This window comes from Humulus lupulus, chromosome 8 (assembly GCF_963169125.1).
Source record: "Humulus lupulus chromosome 8, drHumLupu1.1, whole genome shotgun sequence".
NCBI lineage: Eukaryota > Viridiplantae > Streptophyta > Magnoliopsida > Rosales > Cannabaceae > Humulus > Humulus lupulus.
The window spans coordinates 7,447,214-7,465,608 of record NC_084800.1 but is presented as its reverse complement, the minus strand read 5'-3'; the positions used below and the strand labels follow the sequence as shown (position 1 = coordinate 7,465,608).

Sequence of the window (18,395 nt, the reverse complement as noted above, 5' to 3'; positions counted from 1 at the left end):
GAAAATACATGTAAAACCATGAAAAAGTAAAATGAGACTACATTCTCGAATCGAATAACGCTCGGCCCCTTGACTCCATTCATCATCGATACACATCCTCTAAGCGTCACGAATCTTACCGCCTCTAAAGCTATTTTCCTGCACATAAAACAAAAAGGAATGAGCCTAATGCCCAGCAAGGAAAAATCTAACACAGTCATACACATAAATCTCATAATAAACGTAAAGACATATCATAACACTTAATACATACACTTATTATAATGGTCATTATTACTTGGGGTCCCATAGACTAAACAAGCTTATGCCCATGAGATTAGTGGGGTCCTACTAGCTAAGTAGGCATATGCCCATAATCTTTTTGGGGTCTTGTTAGTCAAATAGGGTATAAGCCCAAGCCTACAAACATACATATTCATAACACATTTAATAACATAAAACATAAGATAACATAAGCATATAACATATTGATTCTAGCCTATTTTCCTTACCAAGTTACCGGGATATGTGGACTGAGTTGGGACTTTTTGGAACACTCCTAATAACCATTAAAAAGAGTGAGTCTAAAGAAGAAAAGAGATGAAATGAAAGGGATGGAAAGACTAAACCATTGAAAGTTACACTTACCAAAACTTATGTGCTCAAGAGCTTAGATTTCCTAACCAAAATAAAATGGGGTTAGGAGACTGAGTAGAAGATTAAGAGAAGGGAAAATAACTTAAAACAAATGAACTAGAGTTTTGGTTACCTCAAAGACTTGTAAGATCAAATTACCCCACAACCGAAATACTATAGAACCTCACTTCCCAAAGTGTTTGATAAGCTTATGATGTTTAAGCTTATGATTTCCCAAACCACACTACAAGAAATCTGATCTTTACCTACCAATATTTTACCTACCAATATATATTGGTAGGGAAAGTAATGTTTTGCCTACCAATATTTATTGGTAGATAATATTAGTAGGTAAATGCTAGTCCATTATATTATATTTCTGAACAGAGCTTTACCTACGAATAATATCAGTAGGTAATGATCTTTACCTACGTATATTATGGAGGGAAATTTTTTAACCATTCCCGCTCAATTTTCCCCCTGTTTTTTATTTTCATTATATTATTTTATTATTATAAATGCTTATTTGGAAGCTTATGTGGAGTAAATAAGCTGACATTTACCTACCAATTTCTTACCTACATATATATATTGGTAGGTAAAAATATCTTTTGCCCACTAATATTTATTGGTAGCGAATATTGGTAAGTAATTATTTGTCATTAGTATATTAATTCAGAAATGTTATTTCCTACCAATATTACCTACTAATATGGAGACTTTGCTTACATTTATTTTTGAGGGAAAAATTCACTACTACGAAATTGGGCTTTCCCGACACCCAACCACGACAGTCAACAGAGTTGACTGTTGTAATTTCTTAGCGGGACTCTACGTCGACAGTTAAAAACTGTAGGCATAGATACCAACGCCGACAGCTAATAACTGTCACCATTGCTTTTGACTGTCGCTATTGACCACAACGCCGACAGTTAATTCGAGACCAATATTGACAGTTAAAATGTGTCGCTATTGACCCCAACAACGACAGTTAATTCGAGACCAATACCGACAGTTAAAATGTGTCGCTATTGACCCTAACGCCGACAGTTAATTCGAGACCAATGTCGACAGTTAAAATGTGTCGCTATTGACCCCAACGTTGACAAGTAATAAAAGTCCAATGCCGACAGTCATAAAATGTCGCTAAAATTCAAATAAAAAATTTTAATATATAATTAATGAATAATATAATTTTAAAATAAACTAAATTATGTAAATACATTTATAAAAATATGTAGTAATAAACAACTTTTAAAACTAAATTTTAAATATATATTAATAAAAATATGTATTAACCTTTTTTTTTTAAAAAAAGTATGTATTAATCTTCTAATATATATTGTATTATGTATTTTAAGAAGAGGTACAAATGTTATAATACAATAAGCTGTAGATAGAAAATTTTGGGCGCCTTTCTTTTTTTCATTTTGGCTCCAATATCACTTAAAATAAGTGGGAAGTGCAAAATTGAAAGAAAAGAAAAATTAAGTTTCATTTTTACTAGCCCTAAGGTCAGAGAAGACCCAATGTCGAAGCTCTCTCCTTCTGGCGATTTCATCATACAATCCATTCACAACAGCCCTTTCAAAGCTTGCCACTTCGATTATCTAGACAATCGACTGATTCAAAATCTCCCTTCTTCCAGAGCTCCCATAGTGTATAGTGACCGATTTGTGGTAGTAGCCCACCAACAAAGACAAACCCCCCACCTCTGAAGCCCCATTCATGGTGTCAGACGCTCTCTCCGCCCAACCAACCCCTTATGAAACTCTCTATTCAGAGCAAGGTTTTGTTTTCTATCTTAAATTTCTATTTTTGCTTTTTTACTTTTTCTTTGTTGCCACATGGTCTGGAATGTGTTATTTGCAATGTATATATTTCTCAAATTTGTGATAAAAAATCCCTCTAAAATTTGAATGGGCTACTTATTATATTTCTCTTGTTTATGTAATTTATCTCAAGTCTCGAAATAGTGCTTATTGGAGAAAGTAATATGCTTAAGAGTGAGAGAACCTTTTTGATGGGGCTTCTCCGAGTGTGTTTGAAAAATTTGGGGTCAAGTTCTTTGTAAACTCTATAGGGCGCAAGTGTAATATCCGTTTTCCCGGAAGGGCAATTTCGTAATTTTCCCATTGTGTGCATCCTTGTCATTTTTTTTTTCTTTTCCTTTGATGGATTATTGGATATGTATGACTTCCAATGGAAATAAAATTCATGGTTTCTCATGTTTGAGTTTTGTGGAATCACAACATGAGAATAATGTCAAGTGAATAAATAATGGCTCGGGTTAAGTTATTTATTTATTTAAAAATTATAATAGTAATTATTATTATTATTATGAGCATAATAGTAATAAGAATATGCTTGAAATTATTTTATCTTATTATGTGTAATTCTTGTTTGCCATAATATTAAATATTAGAATTTGCGAATAGACCATAATACCCTCAAGTTTGGGATTGGTTCAAGGGGCATTTTAGAGACTTTATTTCTTCTGTTTTAACATGATTAAATATTCATAAAATTGGTTAAATTTTTGAAATTTAACTAATAATATCAGTTGTGGAACTTAGTCAATTTATTTTTATTTTCAAGAAAAAAATAATAATAAAATTCCTTGAAATGAGGATTTTACCACTTCAAACGCTAATTTATTTTTTAAACCTATTCTAAAACGTGTTACCATGATAATCAGATGGAGAAATCGTGGGAATATTGAGGGAATCAAAGGATTGAAGAGAGAGAGTGTTCTTATTGCTTTTTTTAAAAGAGAAGAAATTTTTGAGTTCTTGCACTTGGGAAAAATCTGGGCAGTAAAGAGCATTGTAGAATCAATCTAGGGAAGGAAATAAACATTTTGAGTGTGAGAAATACATTTATAAAGCCTCGGATTGTGATTCACCATTTTTATCCAAGAAAATGCATATTCTTGGATAATTTTGGATTTAAGTGTGTTCAAGAGTGTATGGTGTGCGTGGTTGGTGATAAACAAGCTTAGGGGACTCCAATAATCGGTTTTGACGTGAAGAAACGGGCTGAAATGGTCTAGAGCAAGAAAAACTAATTTTGAGCTCCATTTTTGGCGATACACCGGACTTGGAGAAGAAGACTTCGGAACAAGGGGCTACGGACATCTTTTTGGGCTGGGGTCTATTTATTTGAAGTTTTGGACATAAGGGGATCATTTTCCAAGCAAGAGAAGGGTTGGAAAGCAGCAAAACTCAGCCATAGAGTCGCCGTCGCCGGAGAAGAAGACAAAACCGGCGATATTTCCGGCGAACCCGATCTGGGTGTTTACTGAGGTGTTTTTTTTTGTTTTTCAATCTTAAAAATTAGTACATTAATTTTAGAGCATCTTCCAACTGGTTTCATATTTTTCTGATTTTTCTTTGAATTATTATAATTTATTGAAGTTTAAATAAAGATTAATTATGAAAAATATTTTTATTGTTCAGAAAAATATGATTCTATGTTTCAATGATATCTATATCATTTAGAATAGCTTTGTACATTTAGATTTAAGTTTTGATCGTATTTGATAATTTTCTTCAATTATTTACTTTTAAATGTGTGATTTAAGAAAATAAATGTGGAAAATTATTTAAATTATTCTGAAAATTCTGAGAATTTTTTTATATGTTTAAAATGAGATTCTAAGGCTCTCTGTAATTTTATTTCGAATTTGTATCATTTATGTAATTTTCATGATTTATTTGGCTTATGTTATATTTTAAATATCAAAAAATATTATTGCTACTGTTCTGAACCTTAGATAATTTTTGTGTGTTACTGTAGGGTGTAGAAACCGATCTGTATAGTTAGATTCTATTTTTAATCAGTTATTAATTTTTCTTTAATTAATTAGTTTTTCTATAAAATTAATTAAGAAAATTAGTTATTTTGCCCAGAAAATTCTAAAATAATTTTTATAAGTTTATTTTGGAATTTTAAACATTTCTGTATGTTAGTTTGATTTTTGGGCTTGGTTGTGTATTTATTTATATTATTTGGGTTTTATTTGAGAAATTGAGGAAAAATAATTTATAAATATTAAAAATTATTTTTCTGGTCGTATATGAGAATTTTCTGATTATTTAGGGTTCTGGAAAAGTTATTTATTAAATTTTTTTGTCATATGATAATTTTTATAAAATTATTGAGTCTTTAATGTAATTATGATATTAAAGGGTATTTTGGTAATTTTCACATAAAAAGTAATTATATGAATTCATGCGATATGTTAGAAACATCATTGTTTGTGTATGTGACGTGATGGTTTGAACCTTTTGTGGAAAATTGTTTTAATTTACGTGTCATGCATGTTAAAATGGCATAGTTAAATTATTTCGATAATTAAGGTTTCGAAATAAAACCTTAACGCCTATTTTATTTTTCCTAAATTTTCGCTGTGTAATTGGACGTCTAGGAGCTAGCGGTCATCGAGGTGACGCAGCGAGTGGTTCGAGACACGTCAGCGGAAAACACACTGTTTAAGGTAAGAAGAGTGGACATCTGCGCATAGGGTGTACGTTATGCGTACAACCTTGTTTTCTTATTTGTTAGTTATGTAATTATATTTGTGACCTGAATTGTTGCATTAGGTTGACTAGCATGAGGATAGTGCTAGGGATTTTAGTTAGTAGACATGCTTAGATGATAGAGTAGGCGTGCTACTAGATTTTAGCTGCTTGTGTGAGTATAGCACTTGCAGGAATTATCTTGGGTGTGTATAACTCAGGATAATAGGATGCCACCACGGAACTGCCGAGTGTGAGTACAGCGCAGGCAGGGCAACGATGTCTCGAGGGAACGGCCGAGTGTGAGTACAGCGCAGGCTAGACTAGTAGCCACCGTGGGAATGCCGAGTGTGAGTACAGCGCAGGCAAGGCAGATTACATTTCATGTCCGATCAACATGACTTGTTAGTATTTATGTGTGTGAGTGTAACACACATTATGTTAGTGTGATATGGTGTTTATATATCGCACGATGATTATTATGCTTAAGATGTTTATTTATGTTTAGTTGAAAGTTTATGTTTTCTGGTTTGGGGAGTTATGTCCTACATAGCTCTTCTTACTGGGCGTTAGCTCACGGGTACTCTGTGTGCAGGCAAAGGCAAAGCAAAGCAGTGAGTAGTGCGGGCTCGAGGCATGGACGGAACATGTTAGAGGCTGGGCTCCAGTTATTTTATGTTTTTAGAAATAAATGTTATGTTTTTTTTAAAATTTTCAGACTTGAATGGTTATTTTCTTTATGTTTTGTTATTAAACCCAGCGTCCAACATTTTTATTTTTAAATAATGAGATCTCATTGTCTGTTTAAATTTTAAATAAATATTTTCTCTTAGTGTCTTAAAGTAGTTATTGTTTATTATTTTTAAATGGACTCCCTAAGTAACGTCTCGGGAAATCGGGGCGTTACAGCAAGTGTACATACTCAACTCATTATTATTGGGTTTGAGTAAGATAATAACAACCCCTATGATAAATGTAGATAAATTTAAGATTTTACTTCAGTTTATAGTACTTGTAATCTGCTATGCATTTAAATTAATTACTTTATTGTTCTTATTAGTTTTTGGTTTCCTTGTTTCATTGGTTTAAATCTTGCAGGTCACGAGTAGCCTGGTAGGCTTCAACAACTTGTATCATGAACTTTTTTCTTTCACATCCCTGTATTGTTAGCATTCAGTTAATATTATTATTATTATTATTGTGATTTATTTTTTGGTTAGCAAATTTAAGATTGAGAAATAAATATGGTCTTTATTGGTTGGGAACCAAATTCTTTCTGCTATTTACTAGGTTGTTGAGTTTTGCATCTAAACCATGAGTCACACAATAGCAAACATGGTGAGATATATCACTCCAATTCACATTTTAATTGATAATCGAACTGATGATGTTTGTCTATCAAAAGAGGAAATATACATTATTTGAGACAAGTCAGTAACGCAATAAAAGAAGATATTCACATATACAAGGAGTAGAATAATATTCATCAATTGTAATTGTTGTCTAGAACATAATTTTATTAGTAATCTTATCTAATCTACTAATCTTTTCATGTACACTAATTTTATAGAAGCATTGGGTTGTGCTTAGAAGGCATATCTAGTTATATTCATTAATTTTAAAAATATTCCATGGATATACATACATGGTATGCTCTCTTGTCAACCCTTATTGGTGGTGTAAGGAGTGCACATGCTCAATTACGAGAGGTGTGTTTGCTATAATTAATATCATATGTTCTTCTCATTTTCTAGCATTCCCTTTCAGAATGTGTTTGAGTAGTTATCTTGATGTCTCATTATTGTTTTTTTCTTTGTTTTGTCTGTTGCATATAATGTGTTTGTTAAAGTGCATTAGTGAAATGGATTGTAGTGTGCAATGTTATATTTTCATATACTGGTGACTTGTATAGCAATAACCAAGTTAATAGAAACAAAATGATACTAGTTTTACACGTTCAGTTGATTCTTTTCATTATCATTGTACTAAATTTTTTTATCTTGTAGTCGTTCTTTCATGTATGTGATATGGATTTAACTAGTTAGCACTACACATCTAATATTTATGAAGAAATTATATAGAAAAAGGTTTTTAAATACATGTGTTCCTATTTTGTTTCCTTTTCAATACTGAAGTGTTCTTTTAGAATTTTACATATAGATATAATTTATTTAGAATACTCAAGAAGTGCAAACAGTTAGCAATGGCTAACATCTTTGGTAGCCTTAATTAGCCTGGTTGTATAATTTAAACAAGTTTATGCAACAACACTCGTTAAATATTTATGCAACAACACTCGTGATGCTAGGATTTACTCAGACCCTGGAAGTCTTCTGGAAGGATTTACTCAGACCTAAGTTAATACTCTGGCTGTAAGGGATAAGTTGTTAATTGCTGGAGGGTTTCAGGGTGAACTTATTTGTAAGGTAACTATTTCACTGTTAGTCACATTGTGTTTGTTCTCACTGCTCGTAGCTGAATACCACCTGGTCGCTGGTTTCACTATTCACCTTTCTCTGAATATATAAATTGTCTGCATTTATATTTATCATGTATAGATTTGTTAAGAAAATGTGCAACATTCAATGAAGGAAGAATGAAGTCCCCTATTTAGTGGTTCTTTTTCAGTCAAGCCATGTTTTCAAATTCAGATATGTGTGATGCTTGAACTCATAATCAATATGTGCTATTGTCTAAAATAATTAAGTAATTAAGTAATATATGCTTGAACAATAAACTTTAGTTTTACACTATGATTAATAAACATGTCATGTTTCTATATAAGAACACATCCAACCATAAATGTAATGGAAAATTGTTCCAATTAACTAACCAAACAGGCAGCCTCACCATTAAACTTTACCAACTTGTCATTCTGCAGTGGTGCCAATGGGAAAAAGGTCTTGGGCTAACAAGAAAACTTGTATTGTTGTTGCCTTTTATGTTAGATATTAGATAGAAATTAGTTTGAAACATATGCAAAATGAGAAGGCCAAATTAGTTGTATTGATGTTGCTGTTGCCGTTTTTTTGTCATTTTCAACATTTGAATATTAGTATTATTGGTTATAAATTAGGCAAGCGTGTGTGCTTGTGTATGTATATATAAAATATATTGAAAGCAAAAGATAAGGCCAAAAATAATATCATTATTTGACTTTAGGCTTTAATTAACATGTTAATGTGACTCTTGATTTAGTTATTCACTTCCCCTGTTGTCCCACATATGGAGAGCATAATTTGTTTTGGTTTGAACTCGTATCATCAAATTAATTGAATTGTATTTGCATCAACTTCTCATTAGCTAGTTTTTCTTTCTAGGTTATTAATATTTCAATGCTCAATAGCTCAGTTAGATAGTTTTAGCCGATCAAAGATTCAAAATATTTCATGTTTTTTTCTGCTTGCGTGACCTCCTAAAAGTATTTGCTTTTCATCTGTGCTTTCGGTTAGTTTCTTTAATAAGTGGTTTATGTTTTCAATGATATTCTAGAAACAAAACCGAATCATCATTATTATTGCTATTACTGTATTTCAATTGTAGATATTATTACATTTTCTTTTCTCTATTATCTTTGTCCCACTCATGAAATTAATATCTTTGCTGAATTTTCATTCAGTTCTTTTTTAAATATCAAGATAGTAAACTTGTATTTCAATGGTTCAGTCTCCACACCACGACATCACATTCGACGTGGAATGGTGTTAACTGTAATATCTGTTTTCCCGGAAGGGCAATTTCGTAATTTTCCCATTGTGTGCATCCTTGTCATTTTTTTTTCTTTTCCTTTGATGGATTATTGGATATGTATGACTTCCAATGAAAATAAAATTCATGGTTTCTCATGTTTGAGTTTTTGTGGAATCACAACATGAGAATAATGTCAAGTGAATAAATAATGTCAACATGAGACACGTCAGCGGAAAACGCACTGTTTAAGGTAAGAAGAGTGGACATCTGCGCATAGGGTGTACGTTATGCGTGCGACCTTGTTTTCTTATTTGTTTAATTATGTAATTATTTTGTGACTTGAATTGTTGCATTAGGTTGACTAGCATGCGGATAGTGCTAGGGATTTTAGTTAGTAGACATGCTTAGATGATAGAGTAGGCGTGCTACTAGATTTTAGCTGCTTGTGTGAGTATAGCACTTGCAGGAATTATCTTGGGTGTGTATAACTCAGGATAATAGGATGCCACCACGGAACTGCCGAGTGTGAGTATAGCACAGGCAGGGCAACGATGTCTCGAGGGAACGGCCGAGTGTGAGTACAGCGCAGGCTAGACTAGTAGCCACCGTGGGAATGCCGAGTGTGAGTACAGCGCAGGCAAGGCAGATTACATTTCATGTCCGATCAACATGACTTGTTAGTATTTATGTGTGTGAGTGTAACACACATTATGTTAGTGTGATATAGTGTTTATATATCGCACGATGATTATTATGCTTATGATGTTTAGTTGAAAGTTTATGTTTTCTGGTTTGGGGAGTTATGTCCTACATAGCTCTTCTTACTGGGCATTAGCTCACGGGTACTCTGTGTGCAGGTAAAGGCAAAGCAAAGCAGTGAGTGGTGCGGGCTCGAGGCATGAACGAAACATGTTAGAGGCTGGGCTCCAGTTATTTTATGTTTTTAGAAATAAATGTTATGTTTTTTTAAAATTTTCACACTTGAATGGTTATTTTCTTTATGTTTTGTTATTAAACCCAGCGTCCAACATTTTTATTTTTAAATAATGAGATCTCATTGTCTGTTTAAATTTTAAATAAATATTTTCTCTTAGTGTCTTAAAGTATTTATTGTTTATTATTTTTAAATGGACTCCCTAAGTAACGTTTCGGGAAATCGGGGCGTTACATTAACTTCTCCTACCAGTCAAATTGAGACATGGCGTCTAAAGCATTATGATGCTGAGAAAGGATGGACTGGAATAGAGTTCGGGCCATTATACGTAAGTAATTTTAATTTTTATTTATTATATTTCTTACTAATAATTAATTAAATATATTATTAGGATAAAATGATGGAGTTAAGGGGTCAACATCCTCCAGAAGAACTGTCTGATAAAGAGATTATGGAGCGTGTACTTGGACGTGATTCGGTATACTTGCGAGGGTGGGGGCAGTCTCTTAGTGTCACAACTTCTACTTCACATCGTGAAAATATTGTGGGTAATCAACCAACTTATGAAGAGTTACTTGAACGACTTAATGATACAACTTCCCGCCTTAATGCTACTAACGAACAACTTAGTGTAGTTGTGGATATACTTCGTCATAACAATTTGATGTCACCGCCTCCACCACCTCCAACAGACCAAGCTTCAGATGCAAATTTAAGAGAGTCGCCATCTATTTCAGTTCGGGAGTCACAAGATGATTCTTAGTTTATTTACATTAATTTACTAAGGAATGAACTTTATGAAGTTTTTTTTTATTTTGGTAGGGGTAACCTTAAAATGATAACTTTATGACTTATTTTAGTATTGAACATTATAAAGAATTTTAGCATTAAACATTTTATTATTGAATGATTTTTTTCTAGTTTATTTCTAATATAGAACATTTACAAATAACTGTTATTATCTTTTACCTACACATAACTATTAAATTTGAACAAAATATAAATTGTGTAACAAACCAATAAAATAATGTTATGTGGGCTAATAAAATGATACCACGTAGGATGCCACATATGACGCCATGCAGAATGCCACGTAGGATGCCATGTAGGATACCACGTAGGATGCCACATATGATGCCACATATGATGCCACATATGATGCCACGTCATCAGACATGTAAAACTACAAAAACCATGTCAGCGTACACGTAGGATGCCATGTCATCAAACACGTCATCTGATGACTCATCAATTGATTTATAATTTAGTGGGGTCCACTGATTCTTTTACCTACCAGTGTTAATAAGTGTAGGTAAAGACTCTTTCCCCACTAACTTTTACCTACCAATCTCTACCAATTCAATATTGGTAGGTAAACCATATTACCCACCATTAGGCTAGTTTTACCTACACTTACAATTGGTAGGTAAAGACCCCATTTTCTTGTAGTGCCAGGTGTTTACACTCTCACACTCACTTAGCACTAGCAGCTTCTGAACTTAGAGCAAAAGGTGAATAATGGCTGGGTACTAGGTCCTATTTATAGAGTTTGGGAATGAAAGTATCTTGATTTTACTTGAATAAAAATAATGGCTTTTTAGGTGAAAATTATTTGAATAATCGTTCAGCAGAGGCTGAAGACTCGTTCAAAAGATGCTGGACTTTTGAAGAAGTTTGAATGGCTGAAAGGAAAAGAATTCAAAAGAGTTTGAATTCATGCTGGAGGAGGCGATATATCGCCCCCTGTAGGCGATATATCGCCTGGGCCAGTATGCCCGAGGCGACCGTGCATCGTCTCGTGTTTTCCGTATCTACGTGCTACGATATATCGCCCCCTATAGCTGCGATATATCGACACACGCTGAATATTTAAACACGAAATTACACATTTTTAGCTAAGTTTGAATGGAGTAAACAGCCTTGACTAAGCCCTCAACGTATTCAAAGCTGCTGACTGACCCTATAACATTCAAACTTTACTCCTTATTAAATTAAATCCTCAAAAATACTTAATCTTTAGTCACCATTCATAACATGTGCTTAAAATCCTATTGGTTGATATCTAAACCTTAAGGTATAATAAATATAATCCTTAATTATCAGTCATATAATCAAACCTTAGGTTATACTTAATATTCTTAAACTATAGGTTAAACTTATAAAATCTATAAGTACTACTATGAGTGTCCAAATAATTCCCGGTCTGAACCAAAAATCCACAGTAACAAAGATAATACTAAACATACTATAATACTACTAAACAATTAGCTAAGTAAAGTTTTTGGACTCTACACCTGGGGACCTAGGGTAGTTAACTTCATTCCTGGTGCCACTTCGGTCACTTGAAGGTTCAATGACTCGGGTACATGAAGAAGGTAGGCATTCCTGCTACTATCCCAGATTGATTTCACGCGTTCATCGGCCTTTGAGGCAGATTCAGACATGTTGACATCCTTCACCTCAGTTGAATCTTTGTTGGAGCTGGCCATGACGTTCTCCAATGGGAAAATCTTATATTAACCTCTCGGAGTCAGAAAGAAAATGGGAATGGGATGCTTGTGTTGTTTGCGTGTGTGCAGTTAGTGGGGATTGCAAGTTCTTTGGGCATTATATAGAGTACATCACCAAAAAATAACTTTGTTAATAAAAACAATTCTGAATCATGGAAAAACACGTGCCACCACCTTTTCATTTAAAATTATTGGTGCTTGGAAAGTAATTTTTAGCTTAGCAACTTAATTTTGATTTAAACGGATGTGCCATATAGTGTTAAATATATATTATATTAACCACTAGTTTGGAGTACGTCCCATCATATAGATACTGAAAAATATATATATATGTAAGGTTAAATAGTTCATATGGTCGCATTATAATCAAGTATATGATAGTGAACTAGTTTATTAAAGGGAAGTGTTAGGTGAACAAAAGATTTTTGTTTCGGTGTTCCTTAGATATTCACTTTCTTATGGAATTCCGAATATTCCACCCATTATTATGGGTGAACTTATTAAGTGTAGTGAGTACTCCAACCAAATAGCCAAATAATGGGTGGGGACCAATTTCTTCACTTCAGATACAACAAAATTATGGAAATACCAAAGACTGAAGTATCACTTGTCCATACCCTGAACATATTGCGGGCCCACATCTTCAATACCCTACGTATTGGACAATAAATGATCATGTACTCCATTCTTCAAAATCTCACCTCCTCCATATTGATTTCTCAGTTAGTTTAACATATTTACCTTCAACTCTCTTTGCAGACGTTGGCAATGGATTCTGATTCATCAATTGACTCATGTAATATTGAGGTGTTCCCCGAGCTCAACCGACAACGTCTAGACCCGCCGGAGTGGGAAGAATTCAGTCACAACAGAGTAACAAACCTGCCCCTAGAGCCTATACAGTACATCAATGATCTGCATCATAAATTGGAGCAAAGGGAAAGAGAATTTTTTTTTATAAATTTTGATAATCGTATGTTGGAACAAAGAAACAATTTCCTGGAAGAGAGGATCACAGAATTGGAAGCAGAGGTGGAAGTTAAGACAAAAAAATTAGAGGAACTTCGGTCGGGTCTTCTCACGCCAGAGTATCAACAGATGTCCCGAGCAGTGGACGAGCTTCAGAAGGAAGCGGTTAGTAAATACGAACAGTATCTTCACATGAAAGTGAAGAATATAGTGGGATGTGATGTGCCAGTGGATCGACGAACATGCTGAAGCTATTCGAGAGAAATTGTAGAGCGTGTAGGTTGGTGACTCTTTGTTGAAGATTGAGAACGAGGGTAATGGACTCGTTTATTTTTTTCATTTCAACTTTTACTAAAAGTGAATGAGGAATCTATGTTAATGACTTAATTATTGAAGATACTACCCTTATTAATAATTTTTAATTATGTGTTCCACAGACTTTAGTTATCGCAGATACATCCTTAATATTGACGAATGAGTATTTTTTTATGTAGTATTTTTAGTGTTGGTATTGAGTACAAAATATCTGTCGTCCAAATGAACTTGGACTAGCTTAATAGACATCATGGCTAGTTTTAGGTAAATGAACACCTATTACAACCCTACTGTCCATAGATCTGTAGAAGTTACATAATTAACTGAAAACTTACATAAACATCGTGTGGCGCAATTTTAAATATTAACTGTTAATGGAGCTGATTTCATAGATGAATAGTGGGTGTTACGATAATGTAAGTTAAGTGCCAAAAAACAATTACGCAATCACTGAAAACGTGTGAGGAGTGATAGAGTTCTTCGTCTAAAAATATGGGCAACCAACGGGTAATCGCGTTAGGTTACTATTAAACATTAAAACATATAACATACTCTTTTTCATATATGATTTAGTTCACATGCTGACATGAAGTGACTACTATCATCCTAGTTAGGCCCAATATTAGAACTAGTGGGAATATCACTATACCACTGATGGAATTGAAGATTTTTGTCTCCGGTGAAGCTCAATTGAGACTGCATGAGGTATAGCCACGGTTCTGCTTCAGTGGTTGGACTATTACAAGAAGGTTCGTAATCTTTTTCTATTGTATGAGCTGCGGGATTAGATTTGCAAGTAGCCTTATTATGCCCTAACTAGTTGCAGTTGCGACACCTATTTTTCCTGGATCTCCCATTTTCTGTGTCCTTCTCTTTTGATTTTGACTTGTTTGTTTCCCTCCCCTTCGTTCTTACCACAGTTGGGTCTCGGATTCCTTTGTTGGCGGGGTGATCGCTGCTGTTAGTAGGAGCCACATTTGAAACTTGGTCTACAGATTGGACCTCCACTGACATTGGCTTAAATTTGTGTTCCATACGTGACATTTCATTCATTGCCTCTTCAAAATTTTCATTATGTTTTGTGGCATAGTATCCCATTGCATTGAAACGCGAAGTTAAAGATCCCCATCTTGTACAAACTAGCACATCCGATGGCACCGTTGAGTGGGATAAATTTTTTAACCCAATCGTGTTTTTCGCATCCTTCTTCCACCGGTCCTTATAAAGAGATTCAGGAATGCATGGTATGTTGAGGTGCTTCATAACTGCAAATATATGTCGACATGGAATTCCATCCGACTCGAACAACATACACGTACAGTTTATATGACCATCAACAATATGGTAGCGCACCCTACTTCGTACAAGTACCTTTGGAAACCGCGTCAGTGAGTAGAACCTGAAGTCAATGGATACGTTGGTGAAGTCCACTGAATAAGCCAGGGCACTCGTGATCTGTTCCTCAACTTTTTTGTACATGTTCCTTGTCAAAATCGAAGCCACCTATTCATAGTACTGTCGAAGGATGTTCGATGGTAATTGTGGCGTACTATGGTTGCTGATGAATTCGTCTTCCCATTTTGTGTGACGAATACTTTGTATGGCCTTGTCTACTTGGCCAACCAGATCTCTAAGTTTGAGTTTGCTCATCAGGAAGTGGGACAAGTAGGAATTAATTGACTCTGATCTTTGAGTAGTTCTTAGTCCCCCAAAGAAATGCCCTCGTAGGAAACATTCTGCCCAACTCCTCCTACTATTGCAGGTAGTTGTTGCCCATCGACTGTCCTCAAATTCGAATTCTGAAACGATTCTATTCCATGTATCCTCGAAATCTTCCTCGGTACAGTATTGATAAAGTAGTTCATTGAACTTGGACTTAAATACAGGATGATGCGCATTAATAGTTACATTATTCTGAAGATTCCAAGCACACAACCGGTGAACAGAAGTTAGGAAAACTTTTTGTATTGCTTTCGCCATAGCATGATCACCGTCGGTGACCACCACAGGAGGTGGTTTGTTTTTCATGCACTCTAGAAATTCCTCTAAAACCCAAGTATATGTCTCATCGGTCTCGTCATATAGAAAAGCAACTGCAAAGACTATTGTCCTGTAATGGTGATTCAACCCAACAAAGATAAGCAGAGGCTTATTGTATGAGTTCTTCTTGTAGGTGGAGTCGAAAGCCATAATGTCCCCAAAACAAGCATAATCACGACGGGAAATTCCATCAGCCCAAAATAGGCCTGCCAACCTATTTTCTACATCAATTGCGTGTGTGTCTCAAAAAAGTCAGCATCAGAGCGGCCCATACATGCCAAGTACCCCAATGCTCCTTCAGCGTTAGTTTCTTCTTCGTCTTGAACTAGTCTTTGCCGACCAATCCAATTGTAAAGATCCTTTTTTAGGAAGGGTATCTACTCACGTCCTCCTCTTTCTTGTGCTAGGTGGTTGAATATGTGGCAAGTGTGTATACCTGATCGTCGCATCGACATTACCTGGGCTCCGATTGACTCTGGTATGGCTCGATTAGATCGCAAGAAGTGCAATTCCCTTTTCGAAGCTAATTCATGATTATGTTTCGGATTGAAGTCTTTCGCCACCCAAGTGTTTTCCGTCCTATCCAAGTTCACACGTAGAAGTGCGAGACACCCCGTTCTTGTGATAGGTCTTGGTTTTTTCTTACGGATTAGAAGGTTTGTCCACTTGTCGCATCGAAAACCTTAGTTTGAGCAAACCCATTTACGTTGCCACAGGTTGTTTTCATGGTCACGTCGAACATCTTCCTTGCGAACACTAAACCCCATCCATTTCGAGTATTTGGAAAAAAATTCTTCCCATTTATCGAGACTTTCGAGGTGTTTGCCTATGATGTCTTCTTTTGACAGATCATGTGGTTGCTTGTTGTAAATTTGAAGTTCTGCAAGTGTTGTGACCATTTTATTCTCCATATCTTACATTTGTATTTGTCTACCTGAGTAATTCAAAAAATTAATAATTGATATGGTAATCAATTAGAATTTTTGGGGCGGTAAATACAACAAGCATCAAGCTGCATTAGGTGGTTACTATTGTTTTTCTTAATAATTAATAAAAAACCAAAAAGATGTAAATGAATACACTGACAAAATTTTTATTTTCATCTTCGTATATTTTGGCCAAATAACGTTGTTGACGCGGTTCTTCGCCAACAGGTAATTTAAGAAAAGAAGAGAAAGGGATTAGTGCTAATGATGAACCGAAACAGATATATGATCTTAGAAAATGAAAAGGTGACTCGAGACACGGTTTTTAAGTGGTTCAAAGGTTAAAATCCTTCTACTCCACTAGTCAATATTATTGCCCTATTCTGGGTACACGATTACAGGATATTTCTTACAATCAAGAATCCAACCCTTATTTACTCCCAGGGTCTCCATATTTATAGGAGAAGGCACCTGGGAGTTGGTAAGAAGGTCATCCCGTGACCTTCTTACCCATCATGTCAATTCTGTGACAATCATGATTAATTCCAAAACCTGACACATAAGTGTGGTCAAATCAATAGGTAAGGGGATAATGGGCCGCACGGCCCAACCCAGTCGTGGGTGTTTGAATACGCACGTTCCTGCTGCGTGTCCGAGAAGTCAAGGATATATCAGACACGTGATGTCTGATATATGCACGTTTACCTTACGTGGCTGACTTTATAAAAGGTCACAGACTCCAACTCTAGCTTGTACTACGAGCTGGATACTTAACTCGACCTTCAGCCTTCAGGGCCTAGACTCTGTCCTTGAGTTATCAGAGGCGAATCCTTGGGATACCTCGAGCTAAGGAGGTACGATCTCCCTATGGCAGCTCTGGTCTTGGGGAGGTCCATGAGATAATCATGATTAGGCCTCAGCTCAGCTCGCCAATCAGCCCGAGGAAAAATCAGGGCGTACATCTGCCCCCCAAGCCCATGCTCGTGGTATACGACGTCGTATAAGGCCACAGTAGGGACTTTTAGGCTTCCCCATGAACTCTTCATATTCCACATTTTACGCAGGCGCCTGATACGTGGAACATCATGGTTGGTGACGGTACATCTTCCGAGAATCGCATTTAATGGCCTAGCCTATGCCCAGCCGTCGTTTCGTATTTCGAGTGGAGGGCCTTGGATCCCACATCAGGGCCATCCAACAACCCTTTTTATGTGACTCTTCATGTATATTAAAGGGGTGGCCACCCTTTCATTTGAAATTTTTCCAGAAACTCTCCTTCTTCTCTCTTCATCTCAGAAGAAAAACCCTCTTCCTTGTGACTGCCATTTTCAGCGTTCAAGAAGCTCAGACGTGAGGACTCCTCCAAAGCTTTGGAAAAAAATACTCCGGCGAAGCCCCAACCTAGGCGATACCTTCATCCACACCTCAGCCAAGCATTCTGTAAGTCCCCTGACCATGCGTGTTTTGACAATATATTTCACTGTAGCTTAGGTAAATATTTTACTGTAGCCGCATGCAAGGATTTACTGGGTTTTATGGATACGGAGGGTGAAAGCCTTTTAGGTTAGGGTATTCTTGCTGTAGGGAATCACTTAAGAGTATGGTTTACAAGATGCCTTTTCTGGGGACAATTTCTGGGTAGGATTTTTGACATATTTTGGGTGCAAAACCGGGTAGCTTAGGGGACACGCTTCACAGGCGGTTTTGCCTTTCATGCCTATTGGAACTTTCCCTCCAAGGAAAAATTTTACCCTGACCCTCCTGACACACAAATTCCGAGTAATTGGGATCTGTTGGGAGCATAGGCGCGTGTTCATTGAACTGCGTGGTCTCACTCTCCACGGGCTGGGCTTACCTCAGCTCGTGCAAAGAACAC

The 18,395-nt window shown here is 35.6% G+C and overlaps 2 protein-coding genes across 2 annotated transcripts; both read right to left on the bottom strand.

Annotated features, from left to right (window-relative positions):
- Window positions 1-14,369: 14,369 nt before the first annotated feature.
- Window positions 14,370-15,032, bottom strand: LOC133794955 (protein FAR-RED ELONGATED HYPOCOTYL 3-like). The gene has a single exon (XM_062232396.1). The coding sequence runs from the start codon at window positions 15,030-15,032 to the stop codon at window positions 14,370-14,372; it is 663 nt and encodes a 220-aa protein (XP_062088380.1).
- Window positions 15,033-15,056: 24 nt separating this feature from the next.
- LOC133794954 (protein FAR-RED IMPAIRED RESPONSE 1-like) lies at window positions 15,057-16,504 on the bottom strand. The gene is made up of 2 exons (XM_062232395.1): window positions 16,300-16,504; window positions 15,057-15,814 (listed from the first exon to the last, which is right to left on the bottom strand). Exons 1-2 carry the CDS (start codon window positions 16,502-16,504, stop codon window positions 15,057-15,059), a joined length of 963 nt encoding a protein of 320 aa, XP_062088379.1.
- Window positions 16,505-18,395: the final 1,891 nt, after the last annotated feature.